The sequence below is a fragment of the Ranitomeya imitator genome, chromosome 5, assembly GCF_032444005.1.
Source record: "Ranitomeya imitator isolate aRanImi1 chromosome 5, aRanImi1.pri, whole genome shotgun sequence".
In the NCBI taxonomy this organism is placed as follows: Eukaryota; Metazoa; Chordata; class Amphibia; order Anura; family Dendrobatidae; genus Ranitomeya; species Ranitomeya imitator.
Window position 1 is genome coordinate 576,174,273 of NC_091286.1, and position 17,053 is coordinate 576,191,325.

The 17,053-nt window shown below is 46.2% G+C and overlaps 1 protein-coding gene across 1 annotated transcript; it reads right to left on the bottom strand.

The window, feature by feature from the left end:
* Positions 1-12,012, bottom strand: LOC138638488 (retinol-binding protein 2-like). The gene is made up of 4 exons (XM_069727821.1): positions 11,857-12,012; positions 1,658-1,836; positions 1,466-1,567; positions 1-125 (listed from the first exon to the last, which is right to left on the bottom strand). Exons 1-4 carry the CDS (start codon positions 11,927-11,929, stop codon positions 72-74), a joined length of 408 nt encoding a protein of 135 aa, XP_069583922.1. The 5' UTR covers positions 11,930-12,012; the 3' UTR covers positions 1-71.
* Positions 12,013-17,053: the final 5,041 nt, after the last annotated feature.

Here is a 17,053-nt window from a genome sequence, read left to right on the forward strand (position 1 = left end):
TTAGACTTTCTTACAAACGTCTTTATTTTTTATTAATAAAATGGCAGTTTGCAGACAGTCCGGAGTGCTGCTTAGTTCTTCTTTTTGAAAACCTGATGGCAAACTTGATCCTCACAAAACAGGTCCTGAAATATAAAGGTACAGTACAGTGAGTAACGCTGGGGTTCACACAGATCTTCAGCACATGCTGGCAGTGATCAAGTGGATTTTTCAGTATTATCCACCCTCTGATTCCACACTACAGCTGTAAGTGGGGATACACAGTGTGGGGCTGTCCCACCAGAGCAGGTTTGGACTGACCCACAGTAGAGCAGGAGAATCCTCCGGTGGGCCTCCGTGCTAAAGTGTGGGGGGAACATTGTGCCCACGATGAGGCCGATTCATCCAGACGGGTGTAGCGCACCATTTAATGAATACGGTACTCCTGGGTGGCGTGTGCCTCCATGTGCCGTGCCAGAAATGCTACTCCAGTCATTGACACACGGCACTTCTGGGGTACAAAATGCTGACACGTGATGAATTTGATGGGTGAGTGTGGTTACGCCTCATCCCGCCCAGACGCCTACCCAGCTCCGCCAATTTTGGTGAAGCTGATTACAACTTGTCCGAAAACACCAAAGTTGCCAGGTTCCTGTACAAGTTCCCGTTATGTAAAACGTGCTACTTTTCAGAGCTTTTAAGTAACTTTTCTGGCATAAAAGCTTTGATATATCAGCCCCAAGTTATATAGATCACAAATGATTGCCTATACTGGATGCAATTGTAGCAAAATATTAGGGTCTCGTTCACTCACAGGCAGCAGAGATCCTGAAAATGAGTTTGCTTCTCAGCGCCACTAGACTACAGTTATCCATTATATAATGTTTCTATGTTTAGGTGTAAAATACAACTTTGCATAGGATGACACTAAAACCTTAAAGCCGATGGACTCCTTCAGGGGCATTTTTTTTCTTCAGTGCAATTATTTTGGGTAAAACTAATTTTTGCAATTGGATTTTATTAATACTTTTGCCCCTTTGAACTTTCCGCGTCTTTAGTTTCTGTACAGTGCTGTCTGTAGAATGAGTTAACTGAGAATCTGTCTCTGCTCGGAGCTTTTAGTTGCGATTAGTTTTTATCTGGAGCTCCTGTAGGCGCTTTATGACCACTTCAAAGTTCAGCTCAAAGTCCTTGTGTTTAGTTGTCATAGATCAGATGAGAGGAGCAATTTTCCTGCCAAGAGATGCAGAAATTGTGTAGAAATTTCTGGACCAAATACTTAAGATAAGAGTTATAAACTCCCTGTCAGAGCAAGTTTCACTGACAGATTCTCAGTTAACTCATTCTGCAGCAAGTAATGTGCAGTGAAACAAGCAGCCTGGTGAAAAATGTTTGATATAAACTAAATAATATAAATTATTTTGGCCCAAAATAAATGCATTTAAATAAAAATCAATGTTCCTGAAGATGTGCTTTAATTCCTTACCAAGAACATTTTGTCTCCCTCGATCCATGACTTCCAGCCGCGGTTATTCTTCTCGCCCTTCTGAACACAGACAAGTTTGTCCCCTTCCCAAGACACCAAGGTCTAAAAACAAGAATATAACAATCATCAGTTTCACAAATGTGAACAGTGAAAAATAGAATTTCTGTCCATAGACAGTCGGCGCGAACGGACCTGCACCACGCGATTGTCCAGGTTTTTAGTCTTCTCCTCAAATTCTACCCCGACTGTATAGTCGACCTCGTAATTCCTGAATGTGCTGAGGGTCTTTGTCTGAAACTTATCTCCATTTTGAATTATTTCTTTAGTCTGGGTCAAATGAGCAGCAATCTTCCGGGTGGCAAAGTCAATATCTGCAGAGTGAAGGGAACATTCAATCAATCGTCAAGATCTGTGTGACTTGAGCAATAGTCTGATCCCTGTATTTACATGCACAGCTCTTTTTCCTATTATTAGAATAATATTATTGCAAAATAATGCAATTTCCATTGTGATCACAATCATTCAATAGCAGTGTTTGGACTGATCAGATGATGGGCAGATATAATCCTAGAATATTTTCACAACTTTCAAATAAGTGTGCATTTTCTGAAATTACCAGCAGAGGGCGCCACAGAATGGTGTTTGGTAGCCAAAAGTAATTTATCAGTCCCAAGTACTACAAGCCACAGACTGTCTTACCTAAATGTGTCTTAAAGAGAACCTGTCATCAGGATCAGGCACCATAAACTAAAGGTACATGCATAAAGGCGCTGTGCTGTTGGTTTACTAGGTGCCTTCACTGCAGAAATCCGCAGCCTGATTATTCTTTAATTCCCATTAGAAGTTTTGGTGCAATAAGCTGTTCCTGCATCGGGACGGGCCTGTGGGCTGGGACTGTAGATAGGGTCTTCATCTCCGTCACGCCCCTGCAGCTTTCTCTGGTCTAAGTATCTTCATAATGTTAAAAATTCCCAGCCGGCTCCGTGGTAGCCGCGGGCAGCACTTGCTCAGAGAAATCTGGTTGCAGGCTGCAGCAAAATGGCACTGGTGTGATTTGGATACATGGGGTCACGTGCCAACTAGACGTGTGCAGCCTCACTCAATACAGGTGAACAGAGCGAGGCCGGACACGTCTAGTTGGAATGTGGCCGAAGTCTACAAATCACATACTTGTAATCACATCACTGGCGAATTCTGACTGCGCTCACTGTGGACTGAGAAGATCCACAAGTCTGCAGTTACATACAGTGACTGCAGACTTCTGCCCCAAGCCTGGGCAACCCCTTTAAGTCCCAGTAGAGGAAATTTAAAAAGTGTGATGATGGGGCTCAGACTGGATTTACAATGAATCAAAAAACAGCACTAGGCCTAGATAAATGGCACTTCCAATATCAATCTAACCAAAAGGAACTCATAAGGAAGTCAAACGCCCAATATAAAATTAAATAAATTTTATTCCAATACAATATAACATTGACATACATATAAGAAGGAACACAGACAAAGATACTGCACACACTGGCATGTATCAGAGGGTAGCACCTAACAATATAAATAGATGTACAGCATTCATAGAAAAAACCACTATATCATAAATGAATCTACCTATTATATCAAACAAGATCAATAAAGTGCATAAGCAATGCTACCAAATTTCATAAATGGCCATCATGCTTGAATGTAAATATACGAGCCAAATGCTTCATAAATAATTAATCTGGATAAGTATAACAACTCACTAAAAATCCACAGATAGGTAGATATAATTAGGGATACATCATATGTAGATCAAATGTTCATTAAGGCGTACATACCCAATATAGGATTGTCCTACCTATGTCTGCCAAAGTGCTTAGTGCTGCCTAAGTCTGCAAAAAGTCCTATGTGCCCTTCTGAGTATTCTCTGCTAACCTGCAAGGTGTCTAGTGCATGTGTGCTTAATGGCCTCACAGCCCTCTGCTTCATTAGTCATGTCATGCACTTATGCCTATACTTGCTCCTTATTATGTTTTGCACTTAAGCACTTTCTACCGCTTAATGCACTAGACACCTTGCAGGTTAGCAGAGAATACTCATAAGGGCACATAGCACTTTTTGGAATTTGGTAGCATTGCTTATGCACTTTATTGATCTTGTTTGATATAATAGGTAGATTTATTTATGATATAGTAGTTTTTTCTATGAATACTGTACATCTATTTATATTGTTAGGTGCTACCCTCTCATACATGCCAGTGTGTGCAGTATCTTTGTCTGTGTTCCTTCTTATATGGATTTACAATGTCACTATAACTAGGAGGTAGCAATGCTGTCCACCGGGTTCATCACTCCTGGCGGATACGGCAGACTTGTAGAAGTTTGAAATCAGTTCACACATCTGAATGACATTTCTGCAGCAAGTGCATAGAATTTTACATGACATAGGGTATACGTGAGTTCCGTGACCTGGAAAAAAATTACCCCAACCCCCTTAAACAGATCTCTTAACAATCTAAAGAATAAACTTCTAACGTACTCAAAACAGCAGACGGAGACATATGTTGGATTTAATTGGCCACAGCAGCCATTTTATTAAATAAAAGATAACAGAACTTTTATGACAACCCAGAATAGGAGGGGCGGTCCTCGAAGCCCCAAAGTTATAAAAAACTCAGTATCCCAAAAACTCCACAATGTTCAGCCCAGGATGAGTCTTACCCCCAGCCGTAAAGCACCAGCTCAGGGATAGATAACAACCAATCCTGGTCCACCGAACCCACCCCCATGCCAGGGGTCCATAAATCCACCTCACGCGGAATAACCGTACCGCGCCTTGTTAAATTCTCTCATGGGGTGTCCAGGACCTCTCAAGATCCCCACCCCATTGAACCACGATTTACCATTTCCACCGACTTCGAGGACCTCCACCCCCGCCACGAACACGAATGGCCTGACACCTTAGCCATTCATGTCCCTCCACACCTTCAAGCTTAATTCAATGCCACTACGGATAGCCAAACACCACATATCATTACCCACCGCGTTCAGGTGCACGCCATCAGCTCTCCAGTAAGCTCCTTGACCCGATTCCAAGTCCACATGTCTCACGGCCAACGCGCCATTCCTCACCATAAACCGAGATATGGCCCTGTTTATTTTAATCCGGGCCCTGTTCACCCCCTCGTGTGATCTAGCACCTATCCATCTTTTACGGGGAATGATGTCGGACCACACCAACAACACTTTTGGAAACATGACCCAGAACCTCAGGATATCGAATTTGATATCCTTAATCAGCTCCCTACAAGACCGTTTAGCCAAATCATTCCCCCCTAAATGTATCACCACGATCTCCGGCACACTATCCAGTCTAACAAAATGATGAAATTCAGGTAACCATTCCTTCCACACCATCCCCCTTTTACCGATCCATCGTAAAGTCACTGTCTCTCGAGAAAGACCCAACTGACGACCGTCCGGACGAACCGCAGCACGCAACGCAGCCCATACAACATACGAATGCCCCATGATCCAGACGAGCATCGGATCAGGCCCTGCAACACAGAAAGAAAGGCAACAAACAATTAACTTAACACAGCTTCTAACTCACAATAGGTTTGGGCGAACATACGACTGGAATCTTGAAGATTCCCACCTCCCAATTCTCCGAACCACATCCTCACCAAGGCCCCACCTAGCGGCCTCAGTCGCTGCCCCGATCCTGAAGGAGTGACCACTATATTGTTTTGCAGGTAAGCCCGCTGCCGCCAAACATTTCCTAAAAACAGAAATAAACTGAAAACGGGACAAGAAAGACCCATTTTCGTGCACCAAGAATGGCTCGTCTAACACCCCGCCCTTTGCCATGTACTTCTTCACGGATGCCACCGGGCACACCGGGGATCCTTCAACATTGAACAACACCACTTTGCACCCTTTCCCATACACGTCCGTTTTGGAAGCCTTAATAAACACTACCACCTTATTCCCTTCGACATCCACGTTTTCTCTTAACAAAATACCTTTTTTACTAACGGACGGGCTAACCAACTCACCTAACCGAAATGCCCCAAAGAAGGCCAAAGAAAAGGCTGCACAGAACAGAACCACTTCCCATTCGGAAAAACACACCTCTTGCAACTTCCGCTCAATGGCTGAGAGCACCTCATAAGATACGGGTCGGCGACCGTCCGAAGCCTTCCAGCCTTTCTTCCAACCCCGAACAACTTGCCGAACCAAGAAGGATTTCGTTATATCCTTACCCCCCCTCCATTTAAGGTTGAAGGCTAGCCCCGCCAGAAACTTATTCAAACGTGTCACAGACCAACCTGCCTCCCAATGATGACCTAAGAACAACAACAAACCATACTCCTCCTCCATATCCTGGTCCATACTTGACATCCAGGATTCCCACAAGCTCCAAGCCTGATTATAATGAGACCAAGATGAATCCGCGAGCGATTTGGTAAATAACTCTGTTACGGCCCTCGCGGCAGGTTCCACAACTCCACTGGACAATCCCGGCCCGCGCTCTCCGCCTGTGGTGCCAAATCCCGGAAAAGCTGCCACTGAAATTGAGAAAGAGCAACAACTATTGGATCAGGCGCTGACAAGCTAACTTCAGATACAATCCATAAGTTAAACTTAAGACCCAGGAAAACCAAGTGCTGCAAGACCTTCACTACTGCAGGCGTAGCCGCTGACAACGAGTTTACCGCCGTCACCGTTCCAACATGCTCACAATGAAAAGAAATCTTCAAATTCCTCAATTTGTCACCCCACAGGGCCAACGCAACTACCCTGGGGAACAAATGCAACAGTAGCCGGTTGTTTGTTAACCCCTCCTCCTTCCATTCTTCCGGCCAAGCCGCTGCTGACCAGCTACCATGAAAGAAAAGACCAAAGCCACTCATTTCAACGACATGCACCAAAATGCCCAAGGAGGTAGCATCTGCCACCGGCTGAATCCACAGAGATCTGCCATTGTACTCGTCCAGAAAATCCGCCCACATCTTCAAATCGTCCCGAAACTCTTTCTTTATCCTGATGAAATGCAAAGGGGACTTTACCCCTACTGTTGCCAAGGATAGGCGGCGGCAGAACGCTCGACCCATCGGCATGATCCTACATGCAAAGTTCAGTTTCCCTAACAACGATTGCAAACTGCGCAAATTTATCTTCTTCAAACCAATCGTATTAACCACATCTTGGCGCAACGCGGTAACCTTGTCTGCAGGTAGCCTACATTCCATTGCTACCGTGTCGATTTCAATGCCTAGGAAGCTCAACACTGTCACCGGACCAACTGTTTTATCCTCCGCCAAAGGCACCCCGAAGTTTTTTGTCACACTCTCCATTGTATGCAACAAAATCGAACAATCTGCTGATTCCGCTGGCCCTATAAACAGAAAGTCATCCAGATAGTGCGAACATGAGCGTATCCCAGACACATCTTTCACCACCCATTCTAGGAACGTGCTGAAGGCCTCAAAGTAAGCACATGAAATCGAGCAACCCATGGGAAGACAACGATCAACAAAGAAGCCGCCATCCCAAAAACAACCCAATAAATGCAAACTGTCAGGATGAACTGGCAACAAACGAAAGGCCGCTTCGATGTCGGTCTTAGCCAGCTTAGCCCCCTTTCCACATGCTCTAACCCACTCCATCGCTGAATCGAATGATAAGTACGACACCGAACTCAACTCGGGATCAATACCATCATTAACCGAAGATCCCTTCGGAAATGACAGGTGATGGATTAACCTAAATTTATTAGGTTCTTTCTTAGGGACCACGCCAAGAGGTGACACCCTCAGATTTGCAATCGGAGGGGCGACAAACGGGCCTGCCATTCTTCCCAGAGCAACTTCCTTATTCAACTTCTCCGACACGACCTCCGGGAATTGTAACGCCGATTTCAAATTTTTTCTTTTTAAACTAACATCCTGCTCAACATAAGGGATTTTGAAACCCTCCTTAAAACCGTCGCGCAATAAAACTGCAGCTGACCTATCAGGGTATCTACTTAGAAAGGCCTCCATCACGACCCACTGCACCGGAGTCACCCCTTTTGTCAGCTGAATCTCCAACTTTTTGCCTGTTACCCCTGAAACATTTTGAAGCGCTATGCACCCCCCCGCAGGTTGAACACTCGTGCCTATATTTACACTTGCTCCCGAATCTGCATATGCCATCATTGAAGGCGAAACACAGTCCCTTCTGCAAAGCCGCCGAGTGTCCTGACTGCCCTGAACTCCCGGCGCCCCCGTGAAAAGGCTGGCTAGTCTGACCTAAACGGGACGGGACCATAACTCTCATCCACAACGCTATGTCCTTGTGATCCCACCTGATACTTGGCCTAAAAGCCTTACGCTGACGAAACTGTTCGTCATAGCGTAACCAACCCTGTCCCCCATAGGTCCTGTAAGCCTCCCCTATGGCATCTAAGTAACAAAATAATGCCGAGCAATTTTACGGGGCCTTCTCCCCGATTACGCTAGCCATAATAGCGAAAGCTTGCAGCCAATTTGAAAATGATCTGGGAATCAGCCTATATCTCCGTTTCTCCTCATCTTCTTTTTTAGAGTCCTCCCTTCTAGGTCTATCCAAATTAAATCTCTCTAGGGGTAAAAGAGAAAATATTTCTATGTACTCCCCTTTCCAGATTTTTTCCCTAACCTCTTGTTTTAAATGTGCCCCTAACGGGCCCTCGAAGCAGACATAGACCTCCCCCCTAGCCGCATCGTCTAGTTGCGGTACATCCTCCTTTTCCTTATCCTGCAAAGCTCCCTCACCTGGTGCATCAATTCCTGACCCAGGCCCTGGTGCTGTTCCGTCCTTCTCCCTTGATGAGCTCCCCGTGTCTGCCGCAGGACCCGCACTGCTGGATGTACCCGTAACTTCAGACAACTGTCTAGACCCCTCAAACGACCCCGTATTTCCCAACCAAGCAGCTGACGGCAAAGACCCCCTGCTAAGACCGGACCCCCACAAGCCCGCTAGCTCCCCTAAACCTCTAAGGATTAAACCCATACCCCCGCTAGCAACTCCCGAAGTAATGTCAGTATTCCTAGCTTCAGGGGAAACTATGCCTGGCAAATTAAAGATAGGGAAAATGTTCTCACCTAGCTGCCTGGGTGCTGTGAGCCCAGCAGCCGAAGATCCAGCTCCCAGCCGAAGGTGTCCTGCATCCCGACCGGCTTGATCCGCGATGTTGCCCGCCGAACTCCTGGCGGCCGTATCCGTGTCCTGGCGACTCGGTGATGCCGTCGACTGCCCTGGTGCTGCGGAAAGGGAAAAGGCCGAGCCAGCATCCTGCCGCCCGATGGAAGATGTGCGGCTCCTTGCCACGGATACGTCCCCGGCACTGCGTACCGAAGCGACGGAATGTCGCCTGCCGGAATCCGGAAAATTTCTGCCACCACCAGCAGAGGACGCAGATCCAGGAAAGTTCCGGCCATCACCAGCAGAGGGCGCAGATCCAGGAAAATCCCGGCCATCACCAGCAGAGGGCGCAGCTGCAGGAAAATCCCGGCCAACACCAGCAGAGGGCGCAGAACTTGCAATATCCAGGCCACCACCAGCAGAGGGCGCTGCTGCGTTGAAGACTCCAGAGCTGTGCACTGCAGAAGGCCGCACGCTGATGCCAGGGCCAGCCGACTGCCGCCCGCATAATCCTCGGCGCTGAGGGGCCACCGCACCTGACCCCCGTCTCCTCGGCTGTCGCTGCCTCCCACGCTGAGCGGCGCCAGCGGGCATGCTGGCGGCCGCCGTACCGGCTCCTGCTCCTGCCGCCCCACGTCGCCTGGACACTGAAGGAGGGGAGGAAGGATCCACCCCCCGTTGTAGGCCCCGCCGCACTGGAGGATTCCTCCCGGCGCCGCGCTGTGAGGTGGAGGGAACAGCGCTGCTTACCGGAGGGTCCGCAGAGGGGCTCCTATTTCGGCGCCGGGCCCTGGGGATGATGTCCGGGCTTAGGCGCGCCGGAGGCCTAGTCCTCCGCGGCCGGCGCCCGTCCTGCGGTGCCTGCGATGGTGCTCCCGATGTCCCCTGGAGAAGGCTGTTAACGGATGCATTCAGCCAATCTGTCCCCTGGGAGCTGGCTGCCGTCCGGAGACGCTGGAGGATCGCTTCAACGTCCATTCTGGTAAGTGTGACAGAGATTCCTCACTTGTCACGCAGGCACCTAAAATGGATGCCTGCGTGAGGAGCGTGCCCCTTTTTATGTGCCCCCTCCCCACAGTCCCCTAGTTCCACCCCTTATTTTCAAAAAATGCCCCTAAAGCCACCCCTCAAGTTCCCAGTTAACCCCTTACCACCGTATCCCTTCTAACTGCTCCAGCTCCCCAGGTCCCACGTAACCCCGTCATGGCGGCCTCCCTTTACGTGCCGTGGGCCCCCAGTACGGCCTTTCTACACTTACCTAGATGCAATTAATCTTCCACATGACAGCATACGCATATTAAAGGGGTAGTCAAGGCTTGGGACAAAAGTCTGCAGTTACTTGATGTGACCCTAGCCTGCTGGCATTGCCGGTATGAGTGGGTGGTCACATGAGCGCATGTATGCAGTTTGCTTACTTGTGGTCACGTGCTTCTTTCCATAGAAGTGAATTGTGAGAATTCGGACATATCTAGTGGGCATGTGACCCACTCACACAGGCGATACTGGGGAATCGTGACAATGTGCACATTCCCTATCATTACTTAGAGGGGTTGTGGCACCATCTTACTTCAGGAGCACAAAGCTCCCAGACCTCCCACCTTCCTGCTTGCTCGAGGGCAATATGCTCCTGATGTGTGAGAGATTGGATCAGAGTCATTGTCACACAACTGGCCAGAACTGTGAATCCTCCAATGTGGCAAGCAGAGGTGGAATCGGAGGACATTAGAGGCTCTGCAGCTGGCCGAATCTAGCACTCTGCCCAGCAGTACTTGTTGGCTCTGAAAGCATGGAAGTGCACACTCCTAGTCTATGTCACCAAGCGATAGACTGCAGCCGTGGCTGGTGAACCCTAAAATTAGCCAACACCTAACAAACAGATCTGGTTCCTGTAACACCTGGGAGCAGTAGTGTATGAAAAGGGTGAGAACTGTAGACACATGAGCACAATCCACAAATGCAAGTTACCATGAATTGCTGTAAGTCCGATCCAGTGCAGGTATAGCACACGGATGTTATACATTGCCACAGATCCACTGGACTTCATGGTAAACTGTGGTTTTGCCCGTGCAGCACAATTCAGATGCAACATGTGATCCTGAGCCAAATCCTGCACCTTTACCTATACTGCTGCATGAATTACAAGTGCTTCTCACAAAATTAGAATATCAACAAAAAGTTAATTTATTTTAGTTCTTCAATACAGAAAGTGAAACTCATGTATTATATAGAGTCACTACAAACAGAGTGATGTACTTCAAGTGTTTCAGCAGGTGACATGTCTACCCAAACCATCACTGATTGTGGGAACTTCACACTAGACGTCAAGCAGCTTGGATTGTCTGTCTCTCCACTCTTCCTCCAGTCTCTGGGACCTTGATTTCCAAGGTCTAGTGTGAAGTTTCCACAATCAGTGATGGTTTGGGGAGCCATGTCATCTGCTGGTGTAGGTCCACTGTGTTTTATCAAGACCAAAGTCAGCGCAGCCGTCTACCAGGAAATTTTAGAGCACTTCATGCCTCCCTGTGCCGACAAGCTTTTTGTAGATGGAAATGTCATTCTTCTGCAGAACTTGGCACCTGTCCACACTGCCAAAAGTACTGATACCTGCTTTAAAAACAACAGTATCACTGTGCTTGATTGGCCAGCAAACTCGCCTAACCTTAACCCCATAGATTTGTCAAGAGGATGATGAGAGACACTAGACCCAACAATGCAAACGAGCTGAAGGCTGCTATCAAAGCAACCTGGGCTTCCATAACACCTCAGCAGTACCACAGGTTGATCGCCTCCAAGCCACGCCGCATTGATGCAGGAATTGATGCCAAAGGAGCCCAGACCAAGTATCGAGTGCATTTACTGAATATACATTTCAGTAGGCCAACATTTCGGGTGTTAAGAATTTTTTTCAAGTTGATGTTATGAAGTATTATAATTTACTGAGATAATGTATTTTGGGTTTTCATTGGTTGTAAGCCATAATCATTAACATTAACAGAAATAAATACTTGAAATAGATCACTCTGATTGTAATGACTCTATCTAATATATGAGTTTCACTTTTTCTATTGAAGAACTGAAATAAATTTACTTTTTGATGATATTCTAACTTTGTGAGATGCACCTGTATCTCAGTGAAGCCTCGAACATATGATACAATGCCCAAGTAAGCACGAACCTTATTCTTAAGGACCCTCAATAACCCCCAAGTATCATCACATTTTTAAAACTGAAAAAAATTGGAATACCTAGTGCCTTCATCACTCCATCAAAGTTGTCGTTGGTCTCCATGACCCAGGTGCCATTGTAGTCTGCAGGCATGATAATGTTACAGAGAGGAGGTACTGCACAGACAGTGAGGATGGGCGGACTACATGGAAACTATTCTCACAGTGACTTATATACCGTGGAGTGAAGGCTTCCTGGGATCCAGATAAACGGGTTTCAAAGTCACAGATTAGTTGACAAGAGACTTTACCCAGGGCCGGACTGGCCATTTGCCTATTCTGGCAAATGCCAGAAGGGCTGGTCTGTTTGTGGGCTGCCTTGTGTGCTATGTTGTTAACAGAATCATTGTTCTCAATACACCCATACTGTTAACAGTTGTGACGGAGCACAAAGCCGGTCACTCCATCACGTACCCCAGCAGGCCATGGGTATAATTAGAAATATTGGTGTTGTAATAAAACTTCCTTTCCTCCATCCAGGGTAATAGTGGTAATATATTTCCATCTGGTACAACATGGGCCTGTGTGATTTCATATGCCAGGGCTGAATTTCATCCCCAGTCCGTACCTGACTTTACCTCTAGTAGTAAGTCCATAGGGCGAGTCTGGAATATTATCAGTTTGATTTCATATTTTATTGCAGGAGTGGACAGAAGCGGTGAGACATTAGTCATCGTAGTTGTCGACAATATTTTAACCCTTTAGTGACAGGGCCAATTTGGTACGTAATGACGAACCCAATTTTTACAATTCTGACCACTGTCCCTTTATGAGGTAATAACTCTGGAACGCTTCAACGTATCCCGCTGATTCTGAGACTGTTTTTTTCATGACATATCGTACTTCATGTTAGTGGTACAATATCTTTGATATAACTTGTGTTTATTTATGAAAAAATGGCAATTTGGCAAAAATCTTGAAAGATTTTGCAATTTTCAAACTTTTAATTTTTGTACCCATAAATCAGGAAGGGGTGTCACTCAAATTAGTTAATAAATAACATTTCCCACATGTCTACTTTACAACAGCACAATTTTGGAAACATATTTTTTTGTTAAGACATTATAAGGGTTAAAAGTTGACCAGCAATTTCTCATTTTTCCAACAAGATTTGCAAAACCATTTTTTTTTAGGGGCCACCTCACATTTCAAGTGAGTTTGGGGGTCTATATGGCAGAAAATACCCCAAAGTGACACCATTCTAAAAACTGCACCCCTCAAGGTGCACAAAACCACATTCAAGAAGATTATGAACCTTTCTGGTGCTTCACGAGAACTAAAGCAATGTGAAAGGGAAAAAAAATGAACATTTTACTTTTTTCACAAACAATTTACTTTGGAACCAATTTTTTTTTATTTTCACAAGATTATCAGGAGAAAATGGACCACAAAATTTGCTATGCAATTTCTCCTGAGTATGCCGATACCCGGTATGTGGGGGATAGCCTCTGTTTGGGCGCATGGCAGGGATCAGAATGGAGGGAGCACCATTTGACTTGCAGAATTGGCTGGAGTCAATGGTGGCGCCATGTCGCGTTTGGAGACCCCCTGATGTACCTAAACAGTGGAACCTCCCAATTCTAACTCCAACCCTAACCCCAACACACCCCTAACCCTGATCCCAACCCTAACCATAACCCCTAACCCGGATTCGTAGGTAGGGTTTCAGCTGGGGGGGGAGGTTGAGAAATCTTTGTGGGCCCCTAGCAAGGTAATCCTGACTACAGCTATGTGGTGCACGCTTATTGTAAGTATAGGGGAACATCAGCAGATGACCGCACTGTGACTGAAAATACATCTGTATACAAAAATGAACACTGATATTACTATATGGCCACCAAATAGTGGACGATACAAATCCTGCAGACCTTATAAGAGATCACAGTACAGTTACAGATGGACTTACAGCTGATGTTCCTTCTTATGGAGTTGTTCTTTTTTCCCATCTTTTCCATCTGGCCCAGACCGACATGTTGACTTCTCCAGTCAGGACTCGTCTGCAGAGAATACAACAACACATTTTACTTCTCACTAGTGTTGAGCATTCCGATACCGCAAGTATCGGGTATCGGCCGATACTTGCGGTATCGGAATTCCGATACCGAGATCCGATACTTTTGTGGTATCGGGTATCGGTATCGGATACATAGAGATGTGTAAAATAAAGAATTAAAATAAAAAATATTGATATATTTACCTCTCCGGCGGCCCCTGGACTCAGCGCGGGTAACCGGCAGGCTTCGTTGTTCAAAATCAGCGCTTTTAGGACCTGAGAATCACGTCCCGGCTTCTGATTGGTCGCGGGCCGCCCATGTGACCGCCACGCGACCAATCACAAGCCGCGACGTCACCGCAAGCTATTAACGCGCTCATTTTTAAAAATGAGCGCGTTAATGGCTTTCAAAGACGTATCGGCTTGTGATTGGTCGCGTGGCCGCGACCAATCACAAGCCGCGACGTCACCGCAAGCTATTAACGCGCTCATTTTTAAAAATGAGCACGTTAATGGCTTTCAAAGACGTAGCGGCTTGTGATTGGTCGCGTGGCCGCGACCAATCACAAGCCGCGACGTCACCGCAAGCTATTAACGTGCTCATTTTTAAAAATGAGCGCGTTAATGACTTTCAAAGACGTGGCGGCTTGTGATTGGTCGCGGCCACGCGACCAATCACAAGCCGCGACGTCACCGCAAGCTATTAACGCGCTCATTTTTAAAAATGAGCGCGTTAATGGCTTTCAAAGACGTAGCGGCTTGTGATTGGTCGCGTGGCCGCGACCAATCACAAGCCGCGACGTCACCGCAAGCTATTAACGCGCTCATTTTTAAAAACGAGCGCGTTAATGACTTTCAAAGACGTAGCGGCTTGTGATTGGTCGCGTGGCCACGACCAATCACAAGCCGCTACGTCTTTGAAAGTCATTAACGCGCTCATTTTTAAAAATGAGCGCGTTAATAGCTTGCGGTGACGTCGCGGCTTGTGATTGGTCGCGTGGCGGTCACATGGGTGGACCGCGACCAATCAGAAGCCGGGACGTGATTCTCAGGTCCTAAAAGCGCTGATTTTGAACAAAGAAGCCTGCCGGTTACCCGCGCTGAGTTCAGGGGCCGCCGGAGAGGTAAATATATCAATATTTTTTATTTTAATTCTTTATTTTACACATCCCTATGGATCCCAGGGCCTGAAGGAGAGTTTCCTCTCCTTCAGACCCTGGGAACCATGAGAATACCTTCCGATACTTGATGTCCCATTGACTTGTATTGGTATCGGATATCGGTATCGGCGATATCCGATATTTTTCGGGTATCGGCCGATACTATCCGATACCGATACTTTCAAGTATCGGACGGTATCGCTCAACACTACTTCTCACATTTCCAGCACTGTTCATATCTATGCCCAACCTCTGCAAACTCCTCATCTTGCTGATACCCCAATACTGAGCCGCTGCTGCCGTATGTGTCCTACAGCACCTGATACCCCAATACTGAGCCGCTGCTGCCATATGTGTCCTTAACCCCTTCATGACCATGGATTTTCCGTTTTTCCGTGTTTGTTTTTCGCTCCCCTCCTTCCCAGAGCCATAACTTTTTTTATTTTTTGGTCAATATGGCTATGTGAGGGCTTATTTTTTGCGAAGCAAGTTGTACTTTTGAACGACATCATTGGTTTTAGCGTGTCATGTACTAGAAAACAGGAAAAAAATTCCAAGTGCTGTTAAATTGCACAAAAAGTGCAATCCCACACTTGTTTTCTGTTTGGCTTTTTTACTAGGTTCACTAAATGCTAAAACTGACCTGCCATTATGATTCTCCAGGTCATTACGAGTTCATAGACACCAAACATGTCTAGGTTCTATTTTATCTAAGTAGTGAAAACAAATTCCAAACTTTGCTAAAAAAAAAAAAAAAATTGCGCAATTTTCCAATACCCATAGTGTCTCCATTTTTCATGATCAGGGGTCGGTTGAGGGCCTATTTTTTTGCGTCCCGAGCTGGCGTTTTTAATGATACCATTTTGGTGCAGATACGTTCTTTTGATCGTTATTGCATTTTAACCCCTTTCTGCCATTGGACGTACTATTCCGTCCATGTGGGGTGGGCCCTAATTCCCATGGACGGAATAGTACGTCCAGCGCGATCGGCCGCGCTCACGGGGGGAGCGCGGCCGATCGCGGCCGGGTGTCAGCTGCCTATCGCAGTTGACATCCGGCGCTATGTGCCAGGAGAAATCACGGACCGCCCCGGCACATTAACCCCCGGCACACCGCGATCAAATATGATCGCGGTTTCCGGCGGTATAGGGCAGCATTCCGCAAGGAGGGGGCTCCCTGCGGGCTTCCCTGAGACCCGCGCAGCAACGCGATGTGATCGCGTTGCTGCGAGGGTCTCCTTACCTCCCTCCCGCCTCCAGGCCCGGATCCAAGATGGCCGCGGCATCCGGGTCCTGCAGGGAGGGAGGTGGCTTACCAAGTGCCTGCTCAGAGCAGGCGCTTGGTAAGCCTGCAGCACTGTAAGTCAGATCGGTGATCTGACAGAGTGCTGTGCAAACTATCAGATCACCGATCTGGGACAAAGTAAAAAAGTTAAAAAAAAAATTTCCACACGTGTAAAAAAAAATAAAAAAATAAATTCCTAAATAATGAAAAAAATATATTATTCCCATAAATACATTTCTTTATCTAAATAAAAAAACAAACAATAAAAGTACACATATTTAGTATTGCCGCGTCCGTAACGACCCAACCTATAAAACTGTCCCACTAGTTAACCCCTTCAGTAAAGTTATCATACCGCCGAACAAAAAGTGGAATAACACGCGATCAAAAAGACAGATATAAATAACCATGGTACCGCTGAAAGCGTCATCTTGTCCCGCAAATAACGAGCCACCATACAGCATCATCAGCAAAAAAATAAAAAAGTTATAGTTCTCAGAATAAAGCGATGCAAAAATAATTATTTTTTCTATAAAATAGTTTTTATTGTATAAAAGTGCCAAAACATAAAAAAATGATATAAATGAGGTATCGCTGTAATCGTACTGACCCGAAGAATAAAACTGCTTTATCCATTTTACCAAACGCGCAATGGTATAAATGCCCCCTCAAAAGAAATTCATGAATAGCTGGTTTTTGGTCATTCTGCCTCACAAAAATCGGAATAAAAAGCGATCAAAAAATGTCACGTGCCCGAAAATGTTACCAATAAAAACGTCAA

Excerpts from the sequence above, each read along its gene's own strand:
- LOC138638488 (XM_069727821.1), bottom strand. The coding sequence starts at position 11,929 with ATGCCTGCAGACTACAATGGCACCTGGGTCATGGAGACCAACGACAAC. Across the intron at positions 1,837-11,856 it reads TGGAGTGATGAAGGCACTAG|ATATTGACTTTGCCACCCGG; the intron begins GTATTCCAATTT and ends TTCACTCTGCAG. Across the intron at positions 1,568-1,657 it reads TGGACAATCGCGTGGTGCAG|ACCTTGGTGTCTTGGGAAGG; the intron begins GTCCGTTCGCGC and ends TCTTGTTTTTAG.